General features: G+C 39.8%; 1 protein-coding gene across 1 annotated transcript; it reads left to right on the forward strand.

Moving 5' to 3' along the window:
* Nucleotides 1-5,691: 5,691 nt before the first annotated feature.
* Nucleotides 5,692-22,077, forward strand: LTV1 (LTV1 ribosome biogenesis factor). The gene is made up of 11 exons (XM_069598599.1): nt 5,692-5,918; nt 6,889-7,020; nt 7,885-8,058; nt 13,717-13,804; nt 16,475-16,616; nt 16,961-17,213; nt 19,213-19,340; nt 20,227-20,366; nt 21,105-21,157; nt 21,347-21,547; nt 21,678-22,077. Exons 1-11 carry the CDS (start codon nt 5,916-5,918, stop codon nt 21,786-21,788), a joined length of 1,425 nt encoding a protein of 474 aa, XP_069454700.1. The 5' UTR covers nt 5,692-5,915; the 3' UTR covers nt 21,789-22,077.
* The last annotated feature ends 1,595 nt before the right edge of the window (nt 22,078-23,672 follow it).

Genomic DNA, 23,672 nt, shown 5'->3' on the forward strand with positions numbered 1-23,672 from the left:
TTACAGTTTATTTTTACATTTTATTTAAAAATAAGCTGTCTTTTTATGTCTGTCTTTTTTACATCTGAAGAGATTTGAAAATGCTATTTTCATTCACGTTATAATGTGTAAAAAATAAGATAGTCCCTTTAGAGTTAGTAATATAGAAAATAAACAGACTTTCTCATTATGCCTACTATTTAATATGTTTACAAGCAAGGAGAGAGCTTGGGAACATATTTTGACGAGAAAAGGAATTGCAATATACTTTTCCTGTTTTTCAGCAGTAGTTAAAAATTATATATGAACCTCCCTCATGCTCTAAGACAAGAGCAAAGGTATGAGATGGAAGTTGAAAAGCAATTTTGTGTACCTTTATGACAAATGTCCATCTAGTCAAAGCTATGGTTTTTCCAGTAGTCATGTAGGGATGTGAGAATTGGACCATAAAAAAGGCTGAACACCAAAGAATTGATGCTTTTGAACTGTGGTGCTGGAGAAGACTCTTAAGAGTCCCTTGGACTGCAAGGAGATCAAACCAGTTAATTCTAAAGGAAATCAACCCTGAATATTCATTGGAAGGACTGGTGCTGAAATGGAAGCTCCAAAACTTGGGCCACCTGATGCAAAGAGCCATCTCATTAGAAAAGACCCTGATGCTGGGACAGAATGAAGGCAGGAGGAGAAAGGGATGACAGAGGACGAGATGGTTGGATGGTATCACCAACTCAATGGACATGAGTTTGAGCAAGCTCTGGGAGATGGTGAAGGATAGGGAAGCCTGGTGTGCTACAGTTCCATGGGGTCACAAAGAGCTGGACACGACTGAGCAACTGAAATAAAACAACCCTAGAGAGAGGACTTGTAAGAAAAGATCGGGACCAAAAAAAATAGAGTAGGTTTGAAAACTGGACCCAAGTATGCTATTAAAACTTAGGGGTGCATCTCCAAGGTAGGTGTAGTAGTTCAACAACCACTTTTCATTTTTCTCACACAAAACCAGGTTCTACATGGAACCATTACTTTCTTTTTTCCTCATAACCAAAATGTTTTATTTCAGGTTTGTAGGGTAAGGGAAAAGAGCCAAAAGAATCAGTAATGGAAACATTACTTTGTGAAACCTAACAGAGGGACTTCCCCAGTGCTTAAGACTGCACTTCCAGTGCCGGGGGTGTGGATTCAAGCCCTGATCTGGGAACTAAGATCCCACATGCTGTGCAACACAGCCAATAAATAGATAAGATAAAACTGAATAGAGGTAAGAGACAATTTTCTCATTTTCTGCAGTGCTTTCATAGCATCAAATTGATGAAATTTTATTAAATTTGACTAAACTCTTCGTGGAACATAAACTCAGAGATGGCATGGAGTTGCTGCCAAGCACTGCTGTCCGGACAACCCAAGTCCTTGTCCAGTTTGTGAACTTTGAAGTCTGTCCTGTAGAAAGTGGACGCCAGCAGTAGAATGCATAAAATTCTAGAGAAAGGTTTAAAATGTAACATTTGTGTAAAGGTTTTTTGCTCTTTAGCTACAAGTGGTGCCATTTCTAGGAACCAAATAGTGGGAGAAAAATTTCAGTCCCTCCTAAAAGGATGAGTGGGATGTCACAAAACAGAAGAAAATTCCAGTTGGAGAGAATGATGTAAACAAAGTAATGCTGAAAGAGTCCCTGCTGTACTTGGGGGGAAAATTGGTCTCATTCAATTTGAGTGAAAAATAAAAGGAAGGTCGTGTGAAACTGTGGTCTGTGGTGAAACTGCAGAAGATCTTGAGGGCTGACTAAGGCCCCTGGGAGGTATTGAATAGGCAGCGGAGACTCATTGGAAAATTCTGAGTCAGAATAATACGAGAGTTGTCTTTAAGAAAGAATAATATGGTAGCAAGGTTAATAAAGGTTGGAGAAGACTCAGTGAGGCAATGACCAAGATTTCAAAGGAATCAGGGACTGAACTAAAGAGGTAACAAACTTATTAAACTGTGGGAGGGGATCATTTATGGCTTGAATTTGAACTGCTGAGTATACCTACAAGAACAAATGGGGCAAATTATTTTCTACGTTGAGGACTCCCTATTCCAGATTGTCTGACTTGGGCCAACCAAAGTTAAAAGTTCATCCAGGAACACACCATTAGGTCAACGAGCACAGAAAATGCCAGTTCTTTTCTCTCTAGAGTATTTATTCAATTATGAAAAGTTAACATCTACAGCTATATGCCAATAGGTGTACAGTTGGATCCATGACTCTGAAAGTCAGGAAAAGGGTCTGGGCTATAGAGAGGAAGATGAGACTCATCAGCACATGTAACGGAAGTTGTGGAAAAGGATAAAAACACCCCTGTAGACAATGGGGCCTAAGACTATTAAGAAAGTACAACAGTGAAATTTTAATAAACTATTTCTTCATCACCTGACTTTGTCTCCAAGACTGTAAAATCATTTCATTTACACATCATCTGAGTGCTTTGAACACAACTGAAACGTACAAAAAACACTCAAAAATCATTTTATAATTGGAAAGATATAGTAAACAAAATTAATTTGGATCAGTCTTTCCAAAGTGTATTCACCAATGAAATGTACGTACTTGTGACTCTAAGAACAGGAGTCAGTAAGCAGAAAGCCAAGCAATATCATTGTGCAGTTAAAAAGAATTTTAAAGAACATACAATTACTATGGACTAGAAGCAAGTAAAAAAATCTATGCATGTAATCTAAGTGACATGAAAGGTACCAGAAATGAAAGGAAAGCAAAAGGACTAGGATTCCAGGAAGCCAATAGTTTGGGTCAAGATGCAAGCTTACAGATTCCTATGATGTGAAATGTGAAGTGAGGCAAAGAACATACTCACTGACAGATCTCAGATGCTGAAGGCCCTAGTTTCAGGAGCTGGTGATTCTAAGGCAACAATGATGATAGGTAAATAATTACACTTAGCTGAGATGAGAACAATTGCTCACCTTCATGGAGCACTGATCACAAGCCATGCACAGGTCCATGCATTTCACGTGTGGTTTCTCACTTAACCCATTAACAATCCCATGAGGTAAGTGTTAATAATATTCTCATCCCATTTTACATTCAGGTCAGTAAACTGAAGGTGTCTTGCCCCAGGTTACACAATATGAGTAAAACAAAGGCCAGAAACCAATTTCAGCTAGTATACCAAGTATATTACAATTATTATTCAATATTATAGGGGGAAATTTGTGCTTCAGTGGAAAATGATGCATGTTTTTAGACAAGCAAACCCATCCAATTCTGATTTGACTTGCTTTGACTCAGTGTTTATAATAGTACCTCTCTCATAGTGCTATGGTCAGGAAGATCTAAGATAATTCAGGTAAAGTGTCAGAATGTTACTTCATTTAAACAAGTATTTATTGAGTGTACTGGCCAGGCACTATTTTAGGTCCTGAAGATAGATACAGTAGTAAACAAAACAGATCAAAACAAAACCTTCACTCATGAAGCTTAATCATACTGAATGTGTAGCACATAGGAGTGTTTCTGTATTGATAGTATCCCTGTTACAAAGCATTATTCCAACACAAGTTCTGTGATCCTAAATTGTCTGTAATTTTCACTGTAATAAAAGTATAATATTCCATACAAATTTATAATAGCAATGCATGGGGTGCTCAGATATGTCTAACTCTTTGCAACCCCATGGGCTGTAGCTTGCCAGGCTCCACTGTCCATGAAATTGTCCAGGCAAGAATACTGGAGTGGGTTGCCATTTCCTTCTCCGAGGGATATTCCTGACCCAGGGATGGAACCCATGTCTCTTGTACCTTCTATATTGGCAGTTGGGTTCTTTACCACTGCACCACCATAGGTAGGCTATAAAGACACAATTCAAGGAAACTTAGACTTTGGAAAGACACCAGCAATTGGGAAGAGGAAATACAAATTTGAAGAAAGGGCTGCTGATAAAACTTGACTACACTACCATCCTCTTTTGCCCAGGAAAAGCTCTGAGAGTGGGCCAGCACCCATCTGAAATCTTGTTGTGGTGATGGGTAGATAATGGTGGTGGTTGTTTAGTTGCTAAGTTGTGCCTGACTCTTGCCACCCCACGGACTGTAGTCTGCCAGGCTCCTCGGTTCATGGGATTCTCCAGGCATGAATACTGGAGTGGGTTGCCATTTCTTTCTCCAGGGGATCTTCCCGACCCAGGAATCAAACCCTGGTCTCCTGCATTGCAGGCAGATTCTTTACCTACTGAGCTACGAGGGAAGCCCTAAGTAGATATGCTTATAGCCTTTGCTCAAACTATGACCAAATGTTTGAGGGATAGCTTGAAAAATAATAAACATTAGTTTCCACCTCCTAAGCTAAGGTATGCAAACACCAAAGAGATTCTGAATATATTAGTCTGAATGCCTCGACTGGCAACAGAGTTGGGGGGAAAGGTTGTTAACTGGATGTTTGAACACAGTTCATTAAGTGGAAAATAAAGACCTGATTAAGCCTAAGTGCTGCCTAGAAATAGCAAGGCCCCATTTCATGAGAAATGCTGGACTGGATGAAGCACAAGCTGGACTCAAGATTGCCAGGAGAAAATATCAATAACCTCAGATATGCAGATGACGCCACCCTTATGGCAGAAAGTGAAGAGGAGCTAAAAAGCCTCTTGAAAGTGAAAGAGGAGAGTGAAAAAGTTGGCTTAAAGCGCAACATTTCAGAAAATGAAGATCATGGCATCTGGTCCCATCATTTCATGGGAAATAGATGGGGAAACAGTGTCAGACTTTATTTTTTGGGGCTCCAAAATCACTGCAGATGGTGACTGCAGCCATGAAATTAAAAGATGCTTACTCCTTGGAGGAAAAGTTATGACCAACCTAGACAGCATATTAAAAAGCAGACATTACTTTGCAGACAAAGCTGTCTAGTCTAGCCAAAGCTTTGGTTTTTCCAGTAGTCATGTATGGATGTGTGAGTTGGACCATAAAGAAAGCTGAGCACCAAACAACTGATGCTTTGAACTGCGGTATTGGTGAAGACTCTTGAGTGTTCCTTGGACTGCAAGGAGATCAAACCAGTCCATCCTAATGGAAATCCGTCCTGAATATTCATTGGAAGGACTGATGCTGAAGTTGAAACTTCAATACTTTGGCCACCTGATGTGAAGAACTGACTCATGTGAAAAGACCCTGATGCTGGGAATGAGTGAAGGCAGGAGGAGAAAAGGATGACAGAGGATGAGATGGTTGGATGGCATCACCGACTCCATGGACATGAGTTTGAGTAAGCTCTGGGAGTTGGTGATGGACAGGGAAGCCTGGTGTGCTGCAGTCCATGGGGTCGCAAAGAGTACACGACTGAGCGACTGAACTGAGGCTCCTCCGTTGCTTTGCGTCCCACCCAAAAAGGGAACCTGAAATGTCGGGGACCCAGAAGAGGGGCCACCTTTCTTTTGTGTAGTTTATTGGTGTGCTCTGTTTGTCTTGTTTACGGCGAGGAATAGTCAGGAAATACAACTGTCAATGGGGATGCTAGATCCGTGGCTTCTGTTCTCAGCAGAGGGCGATATAAAAGCAAGTTCGCCCATAAACAGCGACCCCCTCTCGCGCCTCATCTCACACAAGCGTCCACGATTCCCTTCCCCAGCTGATTTATTTACTGACAGAAGAGCCCCGCCCTCCCGTGAGTGGAAACAGGCCCACCCACCAATAGCTTCTCGCGATCCTTGAGCCGGCGTGAGCTTTGCGTAATTTCCGGTCGTGATCCTTCAGCCTTTCGGCGATTGGTCCGTTTCCACGGCCTGCTGAGTGATTTCCAGCCGGTTCCTGGAGCCGCACGTGTGGAGTGGAGTTAAAGACTGGGCGGTGAGCTGATTCTCAGAGGCGTTCGGGAGGTACCGTGTCACCGTCCGTCCGACTAGGAGAGTGCTGTCGTCCCTGTTTGGCGTGAGCGCCGCGCGGCTGCAAGCATGGTAAGTAGGAGTTGGGGCGCCCTGGTTTGGCAGAGGCCAGGCTGGGTCCCCTAAGCCAATGGCTTCTGCATCCTGGAACTGGGATGGCACGTCCGAAGGTAAAGGCAGGCGGCTTTGGGCCCATTGTCCCGGTTTGGGTCACCCTCACCACCGCGGGCATAGTTTGCAGTTTAGAGCGGGGCTTCTACGGCCTAGCGTGCCTGTGGAGTAGACAGAAGAGGATGGCCTACGCTTTACCCTCCTAGAGGCCTAAAAACCTATAACAGAGCACACAGATGCGACACCCAGTGCTTCGTGACGTCAGGCGGAGAGGGGTTTGCTCGTGTCTCCAGACGTTGCAGTGGCAGGTGTCTGCTCATCTGTCTACTCTGGGGAAGACGAGCTTCTAAGATTGGGCCTACTTAACTGGAATGATCTTTCAGTTTATAAACTCGAGGTTGAGCAGTGAAACGAGAAGGTAGAACGATGGTGAATCCTGTATTTCAACTTCAGCTGTTGTGTCATGGTTTTAATAGTTGGTACAGGAAGTGTTTCTCCTGCTTGTAACTCTTCCTCAGATTTTCCTGTAGTGGACTCCCATTCTGGTTCAGACTCTCAGGGACCTCCTCTGAGCCCCTACTTTAAAGTAACTGATGAGTCGTTACCCATTCCTGTGTCTCGTTTTGCTTGCCTTCACCTGAAACCCGGTTCTCGGTGATTTGCCTGTGGAGAACAGGAACTTTAACTTTCCCATCGCCATATTCCCAGCACTGATAACTAGGTTTGGCACGGAGTACCTCCCCCAAAAAGGTTTATTGAAGGAAGGTAGTTTGTTTTTTTTTTTAACATAGTTGATGTTTCCGGCCCTGAAAGTGCAAGTTTTGACAGTCTGTTGATCCTTCCCATAACTTATTGAAGATGCCTGTGGGGGGTATAATCACTGTTTTTTGTTGTTGTTCTGATTTATTACTGTGATTCTGTTTCTTTGAAGCCTCATAGGAAGAAAAAACCCTTTATAGAGAAGAAGAAAGCTGTGTCTTTTCACCTGGTCCACAGGAGCCAAAGAGATCCTTTAGCAGCAGACGAGACTGCACCCCAGAGGGTTCTGTTGCCTACACAGAAGGTAGGTCCTCTTCTATAGCCAGTAAGTTTGTAGGTGGATTGTTGATTGTTTTTAATTATATTAGTCAGCTGCTGTTCTCAGATAACTGATCTTCTGGGAAACAAAATATGTGATTTAATTCTCAGTAAATATGTTCATTTTTACATCATGCATGTTTATTTTGTTGAGAGAATATTTTTATTGGAGATGTTTAAGTGAGCACTCTTGTAGAGTAATGGAAGATATTTACTAATCCATCAGCAACAATGCTTTATGGTGTTATTTAGGGCACAACCATATGCTCAGTCTTTGCTTTCCATGAGATATTGGTATTTCATAACCACAAACTGTATTTTTGCCTCCTGGTCATCTCATGAAATATAAAACTCATGAGTTAGCTTTAGAAAATGCAAGGGAGCTTTTAAGAGGTCGATTTGGTAATTATCAGAGTATACTTGTTAAGTGTGGGTAATGTGGAAGGAAGTATTGGGGAACCCAGGCATATTCAGCTTTGTTGTAAAGCCAATTGGTGTTATGCCTTGAGAAGTTTCTTTGCATATAAATTCAGGAAATTGTACTTACCTTTCAGTGCGCCCTAGTCTTTTAATTCTCCACATAACCTGGTAAAATAGTGTGTGTGTGTGTGTTTCTTGGCTTGAATTGTTGTACAGAAGTGTCTAATGGAAGGAGGAACTATTTTCATTCCATTTTAATTTTATGTGGCATCCTGTGTTTCCTGAGTTTGTCAAGAGGTCTTTGTCTCATTCCTATCAGCTAGAGTGTTCATGGGTCATCTGCCCCATGTTCTGAAAGTTGTGCTCATTGGAAGTTTCCTGGGTTTTATCCTTGGAACAGTTACTATGTCCATTTTGTTTATTACCCTAGATAAAAGATGAAGAAAGGCGAGCAGAGCAGAGGAAGTATGGAGTGTTCTTTGACGATGACTATGACTACCTGCAGCACCTGAAGGAACCATCTGGCCCCTCGGAGCTCATTCCCACAAGTACCTTCGGTGCACCTTACAGGGGAGATGGGAGAGAAGAGCCTTTAGTGACTTCAGTAAGACTTTTTAGCAATTTGAGTGTGAGTGTGTGTGAAGGGCCGTGAGTGAGTAAACCATCACTTTTAAATCAAGGTAACTGTTTGAGGCAAGAATTGGTGTCAGCTAGAGAACTGAATCTGCGCTCAATAGTTGGTGCTCATGGGCTCTAAGCATGGGCGTAGCTGATCCCGTGGCAGGTGGGATCTTCCAGACCTGGACTCAAACCCATGTCCTCTGCATTGGCAGGCAGATTCTTACCCACTGTACTACCAGGGAAGTCCTTCTTTTTAGTTTAGTATGAGTGTATAGTAAATTTTCCTGTGAAACTTTTATATCACTTTTGGCACTTAAAAAAAAAAAAAAGAGGAATATATTGGGCTTATAGACAGAAAGGAGAGATACAGAGAGCGTCAATTTCCCCTACTTCTCATCGCGAGTCCTGCCATGGTCTAGACTTTTTCCTTGGGGAAGATGTGATCATAAGCTCCTCCAGTCCCTACTTGTTGCTTAAGAAAAGTCAAAACGGTTAGGCGTCAGCATGTTATACCAAAGAGTTATTAACAATAACTGTTCACCTGATCATTCACTCACTAGGTTGTAGCTCTCTTGGGAGGCCACATACCCCATTACCACATCTTTACCAGAACCTATTTCTCTACAGCTTCCCCAAGCCTGTTATATCCGGAGTAGGATATGTATCTTATTGACTTATTTCCTTCCAATGACCCATTAAAGGAGGGAAAGTGGCTCAGTTTCTTTATCCTAAGTAATAAACGTTTTCAGTTTAGTTCAGTCACTCAGTCATGTCCGACTCTTTGCAACCCCATGAATCGCAGCACGCCAGGCCCCCTGGTCCATTACCAACTCCTGGAATTTACCCAAACTCATGTCCATTGAGTCGGTGATGCCATCCAGATATCTCATGCTCTGTTGTCCCCTTCTCCTCCTGCCCCCAATCCCTCCCAGCATCAGGGTCTTTTCCAGAGAGTCACCTCTTTGCATGAGGTGGCCAAAGTATTGAAGTTTCAGCTTCAGCATCAATCCTTCAGTGAACACCCAGGACTGATCTCCTTGCAGTCCAGGGGACTCTCAAGAGTCTTCTCCAACACCACAGTTCAAAAGCATCAATTCTTCGGCGCTCCGCTTTCTTCACAGTCCAACTCTCACATCCATACATGACCACTGGGAAAACCATAGGCTTGACTAGACGGACCTTTGTTGGCACAGTAATGTCTCTGCTTTTCAATGTGCTATCTAGGTTGGTCATAACTTTCCTTCCAAGGAGTAAGCGTCTTTTAATTTCATGGCTGCAATCACCATCTGCAGTGATTTTGGAGCCCCCCAAAATAAAGTCTAACACTGTTTCCCCATCTATTTCCCATGAAGTGATGGGACCAGATGCCATGATCTTTTGTTCTCTGAATGTTGAGCTTTAAGCCAACTTTTTCGCTCTCTTTCACTTTCATCAAGAGGCTTTTTAGTTCCTCTTCACTTTCTGCCATAAGGGTGGTGTCATCTGCATATCTGAGGTTATTGATATTTCTCCCGGCAATCTTGATTCTAGCTTGTGCTTCTTCCAGCCCAGTGTCTTTCATGATATACTTTGCATATAAGTTAAATAAGCAGGGTGACAATATACAGCCTTGACGTACTTCTTTTCCTGTTTGGAACCAGTCTGTTGTTCCATGTCCAGTTCTAACTCTTGCTTCCTGACCTACATATAGGTTTCTCAAGAGGCAGGTCAGGTGGTCTGGTATTCCCATCTCTTTCAGAATTTTCCACAGTTTATTGTAATCCACACAGTCAAAGGCTTTGGCATAGTCAATAAAGCAGAAATAGATGTTTTTCTGGAACTCTCTTGCTTTTTCCATGATCCAGCAGATGTTGGCAATTTCCTCTCCGGTTTCTCTGCCTTTTCTAAAACCAGCTTGAACATCTGGAAGTTCACGGTTCACGTACTGCTGAAGCCTGGCTTGGAGAATTTTGAGCATTACTTTACTAGCATGTGAGATGAGTGCAATTGTTCTGTAGTTTGAGCATTCTTTGGCATTGCCTTTCTTTGGGATTGGAATGAAAACTGACCTTTTCCAATCCTGTGGCCACTGCTGAGTTTTCCAAATGTGCTGGCATAGTGAGTGCAGCACTTTCACAGCATCATCTTTCAGGATTTGAAATGCTCAACTGGAATTCCATCACCTCCACTAGCTTTGTTTGTAGTGATGCTTTCTAAGGCCCACTTGACTTCACATTCCAGGATGTCTGGCTCTAGGTGAGTGATCACACCATCATGATTATCTGAGTCTTGAAGATCTTTTTTGTACAGTTCTTCTGTGTATTCTTGTGAAGTCCTAACATTCTTCTGACTAAATTGTATTGGCCAGTAAAAGATTGTTTAATTCATTTTGGATAAAATTAACCACTATCTAGTTAACTCTTCTAACAGACTAAGACTATTGAAGGGCACTTCAGTGATATTTATAAGGATATGTGGATTATGTTGGAAAAACAAGTGCCATTGGTTTTCAGTAGCATGATGCAAAAATATGGATGGGTCCCATGTGTTTCTTCAGCTGTAACGTGTAACAAACCACCAAAGTGAGTAAACTAGGAGTACTGAATATGCCCTAAAAACAGAAAGTAAAGCAGTACAGAAAGGCAGTGAAGAAATTAGTAATGTGTGATCAGTCCCTGAATTTTTCATGAAGCAAAGCAGGTGCTGTCACAGCAGAGAGCAATTCAGAATCGTTGCAACCACTAAAAAAGTGACAGGCCTTTATCCAAAATGTAATTACTGTCTAAACTCTATATATGTGATTCTTTTCTCCAAAGGTAATTCATTGAGCACAAGCTGATCTTCCTCTTTTTAACCCCGGAGTCCAAGGATAGATAATCACAAAGTGTTTTAAAAGTACATATTTTACAACAGTTTTTAAAAAGTTATTGTAATATGTACCAAAATTATTAAATTATGCACTGTAAATGGCTGAACTGTGTAATATGTGAACCATATCTCAGTAAATCTTTTAAGAAATAGGATTCTACAGCAGAAAGCCATATCTTTGCCCATGTTTATACACCTGAAAAAACTCTTTAGAAGCCCTAAGAGCTTACTAGATAGGCCCTCGTGCTCTTCAGTGGCTTTCAGCAGGCTCTGTCTGTGAGCCGGTGAGAGTGTGCAACTTGGCTTCCTGCCTGCTCCTTGACTGAGGATGGGACAGTTTTGAGGTCCAAGAACACATTGTAGTGATTCTTACATTGTCAACTGTGTGGTTGAAAATATGAAACTAAAGCTTAGAGACCAGTCAGAAAATATGTGCCAGCCCATGTTGAAGTAGATTGTATGGTGTACAGAATGAGAGAGTTGACACAGTAAAGTTCCAGAACAGCAATCAGGAAGAGCTTCATGGAGAACAAAGAAACTGAGCTGGCCACTAAAAAGGGTGGATTCTAGTGAAGAGAGAAGGATCATTGCATTCAGAAAGAAGGGACATGAGGTAGTATTGTGGGTCATTGTGTCTAGCACATGTGTGCTCCATAAATTACTTGGAATTAGTCCATGGTGTAAGGAACTGGACTTGATTTTATGTGGAGGTTCCATTACTGAATAACAGTAAGGAATCTGGACACATAGAGTAGACAAGGAGTTTTAATCTGGCAGTAATAGCCTTTGACTATGTGGATTACAACAAACTGGAAAATTCTGAAAGAGGTGGGAATACCAGACCACCTGACCTTCCTCTTGAGAAATCTGTATGCAGGTCAAGAAGCAACAGTTGGAACTGGACATGGAACAACAGACTGGTTCCAGATAGGGAAAGGAGTACATCAAGGCTGTATATTGTCATCGTGCTTATTTAACTTATATGCAGAGTACATCATGAGAAACGCTGGGCTGGATGAAGTACAAGCTGGAATCAAGATTACTGGAAGAAATATCAATAACCTCAGATATGCAGATGACATCACCCTTACGGCAGAAAACAAAAAACTAAAGACCGCTTGATGAAAGTGAAAGAGAAGAGTGAAAAGTTGGCTTAAAATTCAGCATTCAGAAAACTAATGGCATCTGGTCCCATCACTTCATGGCAGATAGATGGGGAAACAGTGGAAATAGTGACAGACTTTATTTTGGGGGGGCTCCAAAATCACTGCAGATGGTGACTGCAGCCATGAAATTTTTGCTTCTTGGAAGGAAAGATATGACCAACCTAGACAGCATATTCAAAAGCAGAGACATTGCTTTGCCAGCAAAGATCTGACTAGTCAAAGATACGGCTTTTCCAGTAGTCACGTATGAATGTGAGAGTTGGGCTATAAAGAAAGCTGAGTGCCAAAGAATTGATGCTTTTGAACTGTGGTGTTGGAGAAGATTCTTGAGAGTCCCTTGGACTGCAAGGAGATCCAACCAGTCCATCCTAAAGAAAATCAGTCCTCAGTGTTTATTGGAAGGACTGATGCTGAAGCTGAAATTCCAATACTTTGGCCACCTGATGTGAAGAACTGACTCATTTGAAAAGACCCTGATGCTGGGAACGATTGAAGGTAGGAGAAGGGGACGACAGAGGATAAGATGGTTGGATGGCATCGCTGTTGCAATGGGCATGAGTTTGAGTAAACTCCGGGAGTTGGTGATGGACAGGGAAGCCTGGCATGCTACAGTTCATGGCATCTCAGAGTCGGACACGACTGAACGACTGAACTGAATAAAAGATTGGACTAGATGTAGATGAAGCAACATCTACCTGTCATCTGTGCCCTGGTTAGCCATGAGTAAGATGGTGCCCAGAAAATAGATGTGAAGTAACTGTATGCAGAAGTTCAAAACAGTGAGTGGGTAACAATGATACATGATCTTCCTAGGATTTAAGCAGCCAATTCAGAGAAAAGTTGTGCCAATACCAGAGCTGAGGACATTACCTCTGGTTTAGGTAGGAGGAGACTAATTTTGTTTTGAAATTTGAAGAGTGGCATTGTGAGACCAGGATTTGAATCCCCCAAACCTCACTTAACTAGTCTCAGGCAGTCATGCCATTTAACCTTTCATAGCTTGTGTTTGACTAAAACATGCTGACAACTCATGGAGTCGATAGGATTAAGTGAAGTGATATACTAGATTAAGTTTTGTGAAGTATCACGAGGAAGTTGCTTTTGAGATGATGGGGATATGCATGTTCAAAATTGGTAACTGGAGTATAAGTGAGACAATGCAGAATATGGTTATGTTAGTAGAATTGCCGTAACAAATTACCACATATTACCACTGGGTGGCTTAAAACAACGGGGATGTATTCTGTCACAAGAAGTCTGAAAGCAAACTTTTGGAAGGTTGTTCCTTCTCGGGGCCTCACAGGAAGAATCTTTCTGTGCCTGTCTCCTAGTTTCTGGTAGTTGCCAGCAATCCTTAGTTTTCTGTTGCCTGTAGGTATAGCACTCCAGTCTTCCTCCATCTTCATACGCCTTTCTCCCTTGTGTGTCTTATTGTCTTCACGTGGCCTCCTTATAAGGACACACCATCATCCAGTATCATCTCGTCTTAACTAATTACATCTGTGAGGAACCTGTTTCCAAACCAGGTCACTTTCTGAACTGGATGGACATGAATTTGGGGGGCACTTCAACTCTTAGTAGTTCAAAAGTATTCCTAAATCTAACCATTGCATAATTTATTTTTCAAGACCAGTAGAATTAAGTTGCCTTCCTCAGTGTTTGCATCAGAGTTTGAGGAAGATGTTGGATTGTTAAATAAAGCAGCTCCTGTTTCAGGTATGTATAATTTTAACTTCAAGTGGACAGAGCTTTATTTTACAAAAAGCAACATATAGTAATGATACAAAGTTTTTCTGTACCTGATAAAGTTGGAACAATTGAGATGTGTTTGAATTCAGATTAGAAATCATTAAATTAGGAAGGGTAACTGTGATCAGCGTCTCTTTTTTGCCATCAAATTCTTAATCTTTAAAGTTCCTATTTGGAGAGAAAAGTGGGAAAATTATTTTTGGTGATCTAGTAGGGGAATTTTAGCCTTGACCTAACCTGTCACAAAGGAAACAGTGATAACTCAGCCTTACATTCATGTCGTGCAGTCATGAAAATACTTAATCTGTTTGCGTTCAGAATTTATCCCAGGAGTGTAGAGAAGTATTTTATAGAAGTCCATCTTACCGTTTATTCTAGATACACCAAAAATTAATAATGTTTGGGTTCTTTTTTGCAGTACCAGGACTAAAATGAACAAACAGAAGTCCACAGATGTGGTGTTTGATATTTCTTACTAAACTGCCTTAATTATTGACCAACACTTGTCATGTGTCATTCATTCATTTAATCCATTCTGCAAATTTTTTAGTTGCACTATGACCGAGTTTGGGTTAAATCAGAAAAAAACATTGTCTCTGACCTCTTAATTATCATCAGCTGGGAGAGATAGACAAAGAATGGGAAATTACAATCATAGTACAAATGAATGAATTGTTGTAAAGCCCCAAAGATGTCGTGATTGATGTCTTAGGTAGAACTTAAGTAGGTAGATGGAGGTGGGGTGAGGAAGAGAGGATACTCCAAGAAAAAGCATAAATATAGGAATCTGCACACCTTTTATCTGTAGTAGGCCTGGAAGGAAGGGTAAGGGTTAATGTGAAACAAGGCTGGAGGTCAAGTAATGGCCACTCTGTGAAGGGTGTTGAAAGCCATGTCAGTTTACAGGTTTGAACTAGAAAGTGCTTCTAGGACTAATATTTTTACATATAGAAGAACACAGCCAAAGAAACAGGTTGGGATTTGATAAAATCTCATAGTCTAAAAGGACAAAAAGTCTGAAAAGATAGGAATTTCACAGGCTACAGATACTTGTTAGGTTGGTGCAAAAGTAATTGTGATTTGCATTATTGAACTTTGCCCTTTGATATGGGAATCCATTCTTTAGCAAAAGTAGTTATGTTATACATCATTTTAATGTGCATTTCCTGCTTTATGTGTTTTTTTACTAATGACTTATTACTTGCTGTTCATTTCATGTTTATTTTAGACTGTAGAAATGATGTTAGACAAAAAGCAAATTTGAGCAATTTTTTTTTTTTTTCCAAGTTCAAAACTGGGTCATGGTCGTAAAGCAGTGGAGACAATTCACAACATCAGCTACTCATTAGGCCCAGGAACTGCTAAGAAACTTACAGTGCAGTAGTAGTTGAAGAAATTTTGCAAAGGAGACGAGAGCCTTGAAGATGAGGGAGCATAGTGGCCGATGACAGAAAGTTGATAGTGACCAATTGAGAGCAACCATCACAGCTGATCCTCTTACAGTTCCACGAGAAGTTGCCAAGAACTCAGTGTTAACCATTCTACTGTCATTCGACATTTGAAGCAAATTGGAAAGGTGAAAAGGCTTGATAAGTGGGTGCCTTGTGAGCTGACTGAAACTCAAAAAAATCATTTTGAAATGTCTTTTATTGTATGTAGCAGTGAACCATTTCTTGATCAGATTGTGATATACAGTGAAAAAGTGGATTTGATACAACAGCTGGGGATGACCAGCTCTGTGGTTGAATGGAGAAGCTTCAAAGCAATTCCCAAAGTCAAACTTGTACCCCAAAAAAGGTCGTGATCACTGTTTGGTGGTCTGCTGCTGGCCTGGTCCACTGCAGTTTTCTGAATCCCACCAAAACCATTACAGCTGAGAAGTAGCTCAGCAAATCAATGAGATACACCAAAAAATGCAAAGCCTACAGCCAGTATTGGTCACATAATGGGCCTAGTTCTCCACAGCAACACTTGATCACACATCACACAACCAACACTTCAGAAGCTGAATGAATTGGGCTACAAAGTTGTACTTCATATGCCATATTTGCTTAACCTCTCGCCAACTGACTACCGCTTCTTCAAGCATTTCAACAACTTGCAGGGAAAGTACTTCCACAACCAATAGGATATAGAAAATGCTTTCTGAGAGTTCACTGAATCCTGAATCATGGATTTTTACACTATAGGAATAAGCTTATTTCTCATTAGCAAAAATGTGTTGATTATAATGGTTCCTACGTTGATTAATAAAGATGTGTTTGAGCCTAGTTATAATGATGTAAAATTCACAGTCCAAAACCACAACTACTTTTGTACCAGCCTAATAATTTGTGTCTTCTAACAGGTGAACTTAAAGCCCAATTTTTTCCTGCGGGTAAAAGCTTTGAATTTTGCTAAATAGACAAAGCTTAATATTTTAGATCTATGTTTTACCAGTGGGTTATTTGAACCAGAGGGACTTTTTCTTTTTTAAATTTTCTTGCAGTTATGTTTTTATTCCTGAACTTTTAAAAATTTTAGTCACTGTTTTTTAGTATGTAGAGTCAGGCATGTAATAGCTGCCGAATTATATTAGTTAAGTGAATGAATCATGCTTTCTTGGGAATTACTGCTCAATTTTTGTTTTTCTTCTAGGACCTCGGTTAGATTTTGATCCTGACATTGTTGCAGCTCTTGATGATGATTTTGATTTTGATAATCCGGATAACTTACTTGAAGATGATTTCATTCTTCAGGCCAGTAAGCCAACAGAAGAGGAAGAGGGAATGGAGATACAGTACGTGTGGCTTGTTTTGAAGCAGGAATGCCCTGACTGTTGCTTCCGTAGGACTATAACCATTAGTTATAGCTGGAAGAGACCTTTGAGAGCGTTCGGTCTGAGTCTTCTCATTTTAGGACTTGAGGTCCCTACAAGCCATCAATAGATGGGGCTAAAGTCCAAGTCGCTTGATTGCTAGTTCATTACTTTTCCAACCAAATCATACAGGTCAAACAGCACAGCTGTTCTTGCCTAAACAAGCATCCTGCCTGAAATACCCCTCAAATTTTACTTGTGTAAAGTCATTTGGTTCTGTTGTTTTTCAAGTTGTTTTGACAGTTAACTTATGGCTCTGACTTTAGGAAATCTGAGGCCGAAGATGACAGTGAGTGGGAAGATGTGGGTGATGAGGAAGGAGGTGGTGATGACAGTAGATACGACTGTGCAGGCTCATCAGATGAGGATCTGTCTGCCCCTGGCAAACCTCTTGGGGCTGTAGAAAATCACTTCTTCTGGGAAGAGGAAACAAAAAGTCGCTTTACTGAGTATTCCTTGACGTCCTCAGTCATGAGGAGGAATGAACAGCTGACCCTACATGATGAGAGGTTTGAAAAGGTAAGGTTTCCAAATGGGGAGCCTTTTAACACCAATTCCTAGTATACATTATGGCATTGGAACCCAAAGCTAGAACTTTCAGTGTTAGACTGTGTCTTTTAATAACAGATCATAAAATGGCCCCAGTTTTCATTCTGGAAAGAATGTGTAAGTCAGAAAGTGACTGATCAAACCTCCTGACATTCCTCGTAGAATCTGATAATTTGATTCTGAACCTCTCTGATCCTAATGTCTAAGAGTATGTTATCTTCAAGCATTGGCCAGGGCATAAACAAAATTCCATTTTTTTCCCTTTTCTTTTTTTTTTTTGAGTGTTTTTCTTACTGCTATATCCCAAGACCAATGTGGTATCTGGCATATGGCGGAAGTTCAGACTGTTAAATAAATGATGAATAAATTCCTTCAAGGAATACCTAAGATAAAGGTTCTAACTTTGTCTTTTCAGTGAGTATTCTTTTCTCCAAGAAATAGGCAAACTGTTATTAATAACCTCACTTTTCAGGAGTTATATCACCCCTTAATTCTTTTACAAACCCTGACAGTGTTTACAGCATTTGAATAATACAGTAAATATCATCTAAACAAAGTGAAATTTGTGCATTAACACCATTTATTTACACAATCTATTAGCTTGCATAATCATTGAGTATGGAAGTATCTGAAATATTCTCAGGTAAAGATTTCTGCCTAGGATTTGTTCAAGCTGAACAGAATGACTGCCTTTCTTTTTAAAAATTAAACTATAGTTGAGGTACAATGTTATATAAATAACAGGTATACAGTATAGTGGTTCACAGTTCTAAAGATTATATTCCATTTATATTTATTATAAAATATTTATAGTTGTAAAATATTGGCTATTGTACAGTATGTCCTTATTTTATACCTAATAGTTTTTATGCATCTTAATTTGCCCCTATTTTGCCCCTCGTCCCTTCCCTCTCCACTGGTAACCACTAGTTTGTACTCCGCATCGAGTCTTTTTTGCAGTCACTAATTGCATCTTCTTAGGTTCTGCATATAAGCAATATCATACAGCATTTGTCTTTCACTTAGCATAATACCCTTCAAGTCCATCCATGTTGCTGCAGATGGCAAAATTTCATTCTTTTTTATGTCTGAGTAGTAGTCGTGTGTGTGTGTTTATACATGTGTATACACATACCACATCTTTATTCATCTGTTGATGGGTGCTTAGGTTCCTTCTGTGCCTTAGCTATTATAAATAGTGTTTCTATGAACATTGGGATACACATATCTTTCCAAGTTAATGTTTTTGTTTCTTTGAAATATATACCCTGAAGTGGAATTGCTGGGTCATATGGTAATTCTGTTTTAGTTTTTTGAGAAGCTTACATAGTGTTTTCTACATTGGCTACATCTATTTGCATTCCTACCAACAGTGTACAAGGATTCCCTTTTCCCCACATCCTCACCAGTATTTGTTATTTTTATTGTTTCTGATAGCCATTCAAACAGGTGTGAGGTGATACCACATTGTAGTTTTGGTTTGCATTTCCCTGCTAATTGGCAATTTTGAACATCTTTTATGGCCTGTTGACCATCTGCATTTCCTCTTTGGAATAATGTCTGTTTATGTCTTCTGCCCATTTTTAATCAGATTATTTGGGCTCTTTTTTTTTTTTTTTTTTTTTGGTGTTGAGTTTTATGAACTGTTTATGTATATTGGGTATTAACCTTTTAATGGTCTTAACATTTCCAAATATTTTCTCCCATTGTGTAGGCGTTTTTTTCTTATATCAGTGGTCATTTTCATGTTAAATGAAAGCCTATTTTCAGTCTTGATGTCAGTTTTAGAATGCTGAGTAGAATGTCTTCCACATCATATTATTACGGTGCTAAATCTCTCCTAATACTTGATTAGTTTATCTCATGGTAGTGCTTAAATATTGTACAGGAGTAAAATGTAAAATTAACATTTAAATGCTATAGTCTTTACATTCACTTTTCATGTTATGTTTTCTCTTTAACATTCAAGTTTTATGAGCAATATGATGATGATGAAATTGGAGCTCTGGATAATGCTGAATTGGAAGGTTCCATTCAAGTAGACAGCAATCGCTTAGAGGAAGTTTTGAATGACTACTATAAAGAGAAGGCAGAGAAGTATGGTGACTTTTCTTTGACTTCTTGCTTGTTTTCATTTTCAAATAAAGTCTGTAATCGCACAGCAAAATCTCAAAAATTACTCAGTCAGAATCTGTATTTTGAAAATAATACATTTTCCCTAACCTTTCGCTCGTATTTTGCTATTAAGAGTCCTGAAGCCGAATATAACAGTAAGTGGAAACACTGAGAGCCACTTTCTGTAGCTTTGACCTGAGTCATGATGGAATAACAGGATTAAAGTACAAGGTCACGTACACTTGGAGGATATGGTGCTTCTAGTCTCTTTGGCTGAAGAACCATTCTGACTTCTCAGTATATATACTCTTCATCTTCATGAAAAGGTGTTCTGAGAAGTAGATCAGAGTTTGTCTCCTCAACCTGATTAGCATAACTTTCTAGCCGAACGTTTGGTAAATCATCACCCACATCAAGGTGATTTCCCTGAGAGAAACTAATGAGGTGTTTACATCTGCTCAAAAGGTCTGTGTTGCCTGATGACTGTCATATGTAGATCCCAGTGCAGGATAAGGGTTACATTTTTTGAGTTATTTGAATACTTTGATGAGACAGATGGGCTAATGCTTTTCAAGGCTTTAAAAAAGATAATGTTATATAGGAAAACTTCCATCTTGTTTAACGTGCTAAAACTGTGTAAAGATACAGATAGGTTTTTCCTTCCTGTCAGCAGAATGACAGGGGAAAGGCAAGGCTGGATAGAGCTAATTGTGACAGGAAGTAACAGATGGGGCAAATGAGTTTGTGAATTTGAAAAAAGGCTGTTGTTTCCTTAGCTCTTTAGTGCAGTTTCAGTAACATATAGTGTAATAATAAGTGGTATTTTTTTCCCCTCCTCTATCTTCATTTTGGAAAACTCAACCAAAAGTTGTGTAAAACTGAATACTCTTGAACCCTTCGAGGATCAGGACCTGCCAGTGAATGAGCTAGATGGGTCTGAGGAGGAAGAGATCGTTACTGTAGTTCTTGAAGAAGCCAAAGAAAAGTGGGATTGTGAATCTATTTGTAGTAAGTATCTTAAGTATCTGTTTTACTGCTGAAAGTACGGTAATAATTTTAAAGTACTGAATACATTGACTTTTTGGAAAAGTACATATTTGGGGAAAATATTTCAGTTTGTTTTTGTTCAGTCACTAAGTGGTGTCTGACTCTTTTGTGACCCCATGGAACTGCAGCACACCAGGTTTCCCTGAATCCTCACTCTCTCTCGCAGTTTGCTCAAACTCCTGTCCTCAGTGTTTCCCAGCATCAGGATCTTTTCTAGTGAATTGGCTCTTCACATCAGGTGGCCAAAGATTTGGAGCTTCAGCACCAGTCCTTTCAGTGAATATTCATTTCAGTTCAGTTCAGTCAGTTGCTCAGTCGTGTCCGACTCTTTGCGACCCCATGAATCGCAGCACGCCAGGCCTCCCTGTCCATCACCAACTCCCGGAGTTCACTCAGACTCACGTCCATCGAGTCAGTGATGCCATCCAGCCATCTCATCCTCTGTTGTCCCCTTCTCCTCCTGCCCCCAATCCCTCCCAGCATCAGAGTCTTTTCCAATGAGTCAACTTTTTGCATGAGGTGGCCAAAGTACTGGAGTTTCTTAGTTGTAAATCGAAATATTTTAAAATGTAGCAGACACAATTGTTATTTTGAACTGTGAAAACACTAAAGAATATAGGAGGAACTCGGTAATGTTTTCGCTGAACTGAAAGTGGACTTGTTAATACATGATTTTTGTGTTTGTGTTTTTTTTTTAAGGTACATACTCAAATTTATATAACCATCCACAGCTTATCAAATATCAACCAAAGGTAAGGCATAGTGTTCTGAGCTATTTGAAGTATGCAGTGTAGGAACTGGAGTGTACAGATTATTTTCTCAGGGCTTTACCTCTTTGTGGCTTTCAACACCATTGTGACAAGCAACAAAATGTGCCATCAGTGAGCTGTTTTTTAGTAGGAGTGGAAAAGAGCCCGATTTCCATTTTATCTTTCTTTCAGCCCAAACAAATCCGACTATCTTCTAAAACAGGAATACCTCTCAATGTCTTACCTAAGAAAGGACTCACAGCAAAGCAAGTTGAACGAATGCAGATGATCAATAACAGTGATCTCCCTAAGATGTCAACCCAACCACGTTCTAAGAGTGAAAGCAAGGAGGACAAAAGAGCACGAAAGCAAGCTATCAAAGAAGAGCGCAAGGTAAACTAGTCTCAGATGTGAGATTCAGAAAGAGCTGGGGCGGCGCAGGTATGCTCACGGGGAGTTTCTTTTGTAAAGTTAGTCTACATCAGTGTGAAGATCTGAGTAACATGAACATTTTCTTGCACAGGAACGGAGAGTGGAGAAGAAAGCTAACAAATTAGCCTTCAAACTGGAGAAAAGAAGGCAGGAAAAAGAGCTGCTGAACTTGAAGAAGAATGTTGAGGGTCTAAAGCTATGATAGTGGAACATTTAAGATAAGGTGCTTTCCCCATTAGGGACTTAAACATTAAAAAATGAACGAGGATCTTCAAAGAAAACTTCAGTCTGCCATTTTTATTGGCAGGTATTTTTTAAAAAACAAAAAACAGTACAGTATTTGTATTTATATCACCAGGTTTTCTCTGCCAACTGTCTTGTAAATATGGTAATATTTTAGAATTTAATATGGGCTTAAATTTGCTTAAATAAATAACAGTGGACATGAAATGTTTGGATAAATTAAAGGAAAAATATCTTCGTAACTTAAATGGAATTGATTTATTCTTCATTTATTTGTACAGTTGTCCCAGTTGCCTTTTGCAGATGTTCTCAAATATTTCTTTGAAAGCTTTCCACTCCTTTTCAAGACTTAAGTGGTTTGATTTCCTGTATGTTGAAAAGTAACCCAGTTAAAAATTCAAATTTGAAACAAGAGTGGCAAGAAGAGCTTCCTTGAGAAGGTTCCACTGGTTGGAAGCTAAATTTCCCATTGCTGTATGCAAAGGGTTATTTCAAAAGGGTGGTAAAACAATATCAAGGTCATTGGGACTCGGTTACTGGCTGACTTGTTTTTGGAATTTAGGAACAGTGAAGACAGGAAACAAGAAATAATCAAGAAAACTTCCTTGGCTTCAGTGAGTACCTGGCTCAAAATCAGAAATATTTACTTAAGTTCAAACTAGAGAGCTTGTCTTTTCAGTATTATTTAATGCTTGGAACCATTCATACTGATTAAAATACATAGTTGAAAAAACTCCCGGTCTTCTGGTGAGATTTTTTTTTTTTAACTTTTTCAAGGCTCAAGCAATGATACCATCACAATTGTTAATTATTTGGTAAGTGTGACTTTCTTGCAACAGACAAGTTGTTAGTGATCCTTGTTCATGTGTCTGTGACTAATGCTTTGTTAACTGTACTGTTCTGAAAAAAAAAAAAAATCTGGACACTGTTGGTCTGAGCAGGGTACAGAATGGCTGGGGCCCAACCATTCTTAGCAGGTAAGCTATATTTGATATCTAAATTAGGAAGTGCCTTCATCTGTAATTTGATTGTGGCTTTTCCTAAGCTGATAGGTGTTATCTTTCTCTGTATGTTATGTATTCTAAATCTTAAGTAATTACTGTAGAATTTAAAAAGAGTTGTGGAAAACAGTAGCATTAGGTGCTCTACTGACATTGATACAGAAAAAAATTTGCTGAAGAGCTTATTGTTACAGAAGTAGAAAACTGGAGAGCATGAATTTAAATGCCAACCTGTAGAAGCAAAGGGCCAGATGATGATTTATATTTGTTTTGGAATGTACTAAATCCTAAAGAGATGACCATATATTTTGGTAGCTATCTCATTTGGAGGTTTTTTAAACCACAAGAATCTTAACAAGATGTGGAATGTTACTTTGACTTGGTGGTGTTCACACTCCATCTGTGGAACTTCTAATTTTACCACACCTGACTCAAATGGTTTAAGTCAACATGTTATATATTTTGCAGTTAGGAGAATGTGACTAAAAGCCATTAGTCTTCCTGAGAAACATTGTGATTTGGGCAGATTATCTTCCAAATATAAAGATCTTGATTTTAATCAGGAACATAAGTTCATAACTTTTTGGAATATTTATGATGTGAGTCATGTATAAACAATGGTTGGAAACTTCAGCTCTATGTTTAAATGTATGGTGTCCTAAGTAATAAGGGAGTTTCACCTTCAAGGACAGCATTGTCCAAGGGGGCAGGGTGTGTGCAACAAAATATGACCAGCAATTTCAAGTCATTGCGATAAGTATCACTTGAAATGAGAGTCTTGGTACTTGCTGTTCCCTCTGAAGTGCCCTTAACTGTAAATAAATCTTCCTTAAGGGTGATGC

Source organism: Ovis canadensis, chromosome 8, assembly GCF_042477335.2.
Source record: "Ovis canadensis isolate MfBH-ARS-UI-01 breed Bighorn chromosome 8, ARS-UI_OviCan_v2, whole genome shotgun sequence".
Lineage (NCBI taxonomy): Eukaryota > Metazoa > Chordata > Mammalia > Artiodactyla > Bovidae > Ovis > Ovis canadensis.